The 5958-nt window shown below is 43.7% G+C and overlaps 1 protein-coding gene across 1 annotated transcript in view; it reads left to right on the top strand.

The window, feature by feature from the left end:
* The window catches only part of T265_08683 (hypothetical protein), a gene marked incomplete at both ends in the record, with an annotated part of 17705 nt that extends 12303 nt beyond the window's left edge, over positions 1 to 5402 (top strand). Inside the window, one exon of the mRNA XM_009174557.1 lies at positions 5257 to 5402. Within this exon, the coding sequence (XP_009172821.1) occupies positions 5257 to 5402 (146 nt within the window). The remainder of the gene's footprint in view (positions 1 to 5256) is intronic.
* Positions 5403 to 5958: the final 556 nt, after the last annotated feature.

The raw sequence follows: 5958 nt of genomic DNA, 5'->3' as shown, positions 1-5958 counted from the left end.
GATTCTCTTACAGATGGTTCTGATGAGCATGAAACAAACACTGAACCTGACAATCCGACATTGAGAAGATCTGAACGTTTGAGTTTCCAACCTATTAGAGACTATAGACACCCGCACGCTCATTCAACGTGTGGTGGATGTGGTGAACATTGACTCTATTCTATTCATTCTGTTTAGTGTATTTTTATATGCTTTTGTTTTACGATGCGATTGATAGTACGCCCGCGATATACGAGAATATACGATATACATTCGTCCATATTCGGACTTCTATACTACACGTACATTCGGTAGTTACGATAACTACTACTATTCTAATTATCGACGGACGACTTCCGCTGAGGCTATAAACAAGGTAGAAGGGTGATATACCATCCTTCCCGCTTGTTGCGAAGGATCATTTCGGGTGTTAGATTGAATACTACACGTACATTCGGTAGTTACGATAACTACTACTATTCTAATTATCACACGACGACTTCCGCTGAGGCTATAAACAAGGTAGAAGGGTGATATACCATCCTTCCCGCTTGTTGCGAAGGATCATTTCGGGTTCCTGTTAGATTGACGATTTCATGGTTGAATCGCTCGGCTGCGCTTCTCCAAAGTCCCTCCCAGTATGTTTACCTTGCGTAACTCTCCACTACATCAGTGGGTGATGCATTGTTGCAACTTCATATATATTTAAAATTGCCTCCAATCTTGAATGACTGTCTTCCCGGTTAACAATTCAAATGGACCGCCCTTTTTGGACTGGTGGAATTGTACCCTATTTCAGTTTTACAAGACATCTATATTCTCCGTTTTTCTTACCATGCAAATAGTTTTTACCGCCCTGGTTATACTATTTTTGTACCAAATCCTTGGGCAGCTATATATTGTTTTAATTCATGAGTTTGAGATGCGGTTTCGGTCACGCGTTGACTGTTGATCCATATTGGCTCTGCTTGCCTTTTGGAGTACCTCACCGTTTGTCGAAAACCGTTGAGGTTTGTAATCTTGTATTCCGTGTAACCACTTTCATTTTTTGTGTAGCCATTCGTTCGGAGTTTTGCCGGTTTGGTTGCTAACCTTGCTGCTCGTTGCTCAAGAATTCGAAACGGTCGTAACATGCATCTTCTTGGGACCGGCACGAACAGACTGTTCTATCTGTACGTAGGATTCAATCGCCATTCATCCGGAAGCATCATGTTTGTCTAGAACACCTGTCGTTTATGACGCACTTTTCAATAAAGACGTCGTCCGATCGGTTTATGCCAGTGTTTATTGAAAAGCCAAAAGGCACTGTGCAGATGTTTCACTTTTATCGGGAATCTTTAGCAGTGCACATCTAACAAACCTCAGAAAGTTCGGAAATCGCGACCCTCCGGTTAGCGGTTCCACAATTAGCCCGGCGGGCGATTAGCTCACATTCAGATAGGACAAGGCACCACTTATCGTTCAATCACGGAAACCAAGTCACGAGACCACATAGTGCTTGGTTCCTTGAGCAATGGCCTCTCAGATAAAAGTTTCACTCACCTTGTACTTTATCCGACTTCGTTTTGCGAAGCAACCCATCCCGCGTTACTCTGGCATCGTCAGCTACTATGTTTTCACAGCGACATATCCTTTATTTCCATTTTTTATTCAGTACCACCCGTGTAAATGCAGTTGTCTTACATACCCTGGCACCAAACAAGCTTATTCATGATATACTGTTTACCCAAGTTTTTTTTAAAAAAAGTAAACTCATCGTTTATAATTTTATACAGTTGCTGTGCACATCCGTTTGATGTGCTCTCAAATCAACTGGGTTTTTTGATTTGCTGTCAGTAAACACAACTCACCGTGTCTCACGTATTTTCGACCTTCGCTTGGTTCCAACAAACAGCTAAATTTGTTATGGCCCCCCTGTGTTTATTGTTTGCTCCACGAGTAGAAACAAGCTGCCAAGTATATGACATATACTCATGATCTCCACACCAGCGAAGTACTTTATAAAGCTTCTGATAAAATGCCCGGTCTGGCTGTACGAGACGAATGACATGGGTCGGTTGCTTCTTTCTCACCATACAATTTGTATCAGATATGCTGCTTACCTCACAATATGAATAAACTAGGAAAAGTGGTTTGTATTGATTTCAAACCAGACTCAAATATAAAATGACCAGAGCCAGTTTTCTCTGACTCAAACCTGCGTCACTGATCTAAAAGGTAGCAGATCCATCAAGGTAGGAAGATTATTTTTTTAAATTTTGATGACGCGCAGATCACTCACTTCGGTGACATCCCTGGCAAACTTTGTCCAAAACCGTGAGGTTATGGAAGCAAAAGTTCACATAAAACTGTAGCTTATGTCGATATCTTGAAGAAACTTATATTGTCTTTGAAATTGTCAATTTGGCTAAATTTTTTTGAAGGTTTTGTTTTGGCATGCGATCTACTTCCATTACTTGTAATGTAAGTAGAGTTGGTGTTTGTGAACCAGTCTACGTTGGAAGTGAGAAGCCGTTTCATCTTTAGTGGGAATCATGGTCAGTGAGCATCTCATGAAACTCTAGTTGAAAGTATCGAATCCACGATCCCATGCCTGCTAGCAGTTTGAACGCTAAACAGCCAAGCCACGGGAATCTGATCAGCCGTGTGATCAACTTGCAATTACGCAGGATATAGCTCCACAGACCTTTCAATCACAGAATCCGTATGACTTGTTTATTAGCCCCTCGAGTGACGACCACTCAGACGGAAGCTCCACGCATTCTGCCAAGTTTATCTTATTCTGAGCTGCGTGTGGATTGACCGTGGTGAAGGAGATATCGTGGGTTTTAATTGAGATTTTGACTAATCAGCAGGCTGGAAAATATCTGTTGAAAACTACTTTCCGTTATTTCTGTTGGCCGCCTTTAATCAGCAAGTTAGTGGCTCTTACCGTAGTGTTTGTTTGTGCGGCTTCTACGTTGATTTGCAAAATCCCGGTTGGATCTGAGGTCAGTTTCGTGGATCCATCAAAAAGGCTGATTATAAACTATTTTCGGCGTTTGAGTAGCTGGACAAATAAACCGAATTGAGTGTTCGGTGCTGCGTGTCGGTCAGTCAGTGTATCAGCTATACACAATGTACCGAGGGCGCTTTGATAATAACTGCTAGGTTTAAGGTCGCCAGAAGGTTAGGAAGTGAAGGATAAGAAGCCAAGTTTTGGGAGCGATGGCTTCATTAGTTGAAATCATTCAATTTGTGTAATGGAACAAAAAATTGAGCAGCCGTGCACTGTAGTTTGTAGCTTTGATGTACAAATTTCGTTCGTCACGTTGCCGTTCTGCAAACCACGGTGTATATGCACAACTCATGTACCGAAGGGTTGTTCGACAACCACGACCTTTATAGATTATTTACTAACATGGTGTTTCAGAAAAAATCACACAACACTTCGTGCATTCATCAAGCTTCGAGTATAAGGGGCGCCTCGCTCGTCGCCGGTAGTTCTGGGGCTAGCCTCTAATTCATGATGTCCATGAGGGCTCCGTTGCTGTCCATCTGTGGACGCTAGTTTGCGCTTGTCACGGTTGTGCACACATCCGGCAATATTCGAAAATACAGACGAAGGAAAAATTTCCTTGTCTGGAAAAGTTGTACACAAAAGCATGAAAACAACGTTGTGCAGCACTTGGCACACGTGCTCCAAAGAGTGACGACATATAAATAAAAAAGTGTCCCTTGTTCTTCATTACCGTATCCCACAGCGATCGGCTATTCAACTATTCCCTTATGGCGTTTTGTGCTTTCTTTTACCTCCATTATAACATTACGTACTTTTTCAACTGCATAACTGTTGCCTTTGTTCTAATACGGAAAATACAAAAACCTGCATTTGTGCAAGTTCACGCAATACAAACGTAGTCACGTGCTTCGACTATCTCTTCCAATTTCGCTCGCGCTTACAGCGGTCATTCGCGATTCACATGGGCTAACTCTGGTAGTAAAACATTTCATAATATCTTCGGGATCTATTACATGTGAGAACTGTTCAGAAGAAGACCCCTGGACGAGTATGATAGGATTATTGTCTGTCCGCTGAACTGGGCCTACGACGAACTATAATAAGAGGAACAATCATTAATGACTCACTCCAATCTGACCTCTTTATTACTGTGTACTCAATCTAGCGCAATGAATTTTTATTCCTTTACCACACACTTCTGGTAAGGTAACTTAATGGGTGGCAAGACCACTGCAAATTTGGTGAGCCGGAGTATTTCTAGATATATTTTCAAAACATTTCCTCTCAAGTCGTCATAATTTTTTTTACTTTGCCCGATCATTATGGGGGCACACTTTGATTCATCGGATTTAGTCGAGAATGCAGTTAGCGTGAGTTTACAAGACTATAATCCCCACAATCTCAGGGTATGGTTTCATCAAGTCGAAGCTGTTTTTACTACCTGACGCATCACTTACCAAGCCAAACGTTTTCCCCTATGCTGTCCAACATCCTCCTTGCGATGCAGCAACCAAAGTGGAAGATTTGTCGGAAGATATCCTCAAGGAAAATCCCTATGACGCCCTTCGAGTGTCCGTCATCAGTAGGGCAGGGAAGTCCGTAATCAAGATGCTACGGAACTCATTCACCGCAGTCAAGCTTATGGACAGATCACCGTTACCACTGCTTCGCCATATGCACAGTCTTCTCTGAGGCCGTAAGCTGGCGGTGGAAATCTTGGCTCAAATGTGGCTCGAAAAACTTCCACCCCCGTCGTCAGTTCTTTTGTTGATGATCACAGCTTGGAACAGCTAGACCAAATGGCAGATAAAATTCACGAAACCTGCCCCAGTAACCCCGTAGACTCCGTCTCCTTCCCCACACCCACTATTGCACATTTCAATCTGATTCTTGCTTCCATATCACAACTACAAGCTAAATTCGATACTTTGACTGATCGACTACAACGGCTAGAGATCAACAAGCATCGACCACGCTCACGACCCCGATAATTGTCTCGTACCCGTCCCTCTTGGTGCTGGTATCACCAATCTTTCGGTCCTCAGGCACGCAAATGCCAAACGCCTTGTTCTTTCAAGCCGCGTACCAGCACACCTATAACACCCCGGCCAGTCACCAACGGTGAAAAATGCCTGTTGCCCTCCTAGCACTAGCCGTCTATCCCACACCACCGATCGTGCTAATGATCTACGTTTCCTCGTAGATACGGGGGCCGAAGTTAGCGTGCTACCACATAAGAATCCACTTCTTGATTCTGCTTTTTTTCTCGTTACAAGCCGCTAACGGTACCCGCATCGCTACATACGGCGAGCGTTTCCTCACCATTGACCTCGGATTGCGACGTGTGTTCAAGTGGATCTTCTTTTTGGCCGACGTCCCAACACCCATCATTGATGCAGGCTACCTGACCCACTATAACTAATATATCGATGTTGGAACAAACGCCACTTGGGCATGCTAACTTCCCTCTCAGTCAACGGAATTAGTGCCCCAACTCAGCCACAGCTATCTGAGTTATCTTACCTGATTCACACTTTGCTGACATATTTAGAAATTTTCCAGCCCTTACTCATCCATATCAGTATAACCAACCGGTCACTCATTCCATCGTTCATCGCATCCAGACGAGAGGTCCCCCTGCTTATACCAACCCCTGTCGACTTCATCCTGATAAGCTGCAAATCGCAAAACATGAGTTCGAGTGCATGCTCGAACTCGGTATCATTCGCACTTCATCGTGTCATTGGCCATCACCCCTATGTATGGTACCTAAGACGTCTAAGGGTGATCGGAGACCCTGTGGAGATTACCGTTCTATCAGTAACACGATCGTCCAAGACAGGAATCCCATCCCACATATCCACGATTTCGCAAGTACCCTATGCCACACAAACATTTTCCACAAACTCGATCTCGTACGTGCATACTACCACATACCCGTAGCCCCGGACGACATCCCTAAGGCAGCCATCACAACA

The sequence above is a fragment of the Opisthorchis viverrini genome, assembly GCF_000715545.1.
Source record: "Opisthorchis viverrini unplaced genomic scaffold opera_v5_229, whole genome shotgun sequence".
NCBI lineage: Eukaryota > Metazoa > Platyhelminthes > Trematoda > Opisthorchiida > Opisthorchiidae > Opisthorchis > Opisthorchis viverrini.
The sequence above is the reverse complement of the archived record's forward strand: the minus strand, read 5'-3'. Positions and strand labels throughout refer to the sequence as shown.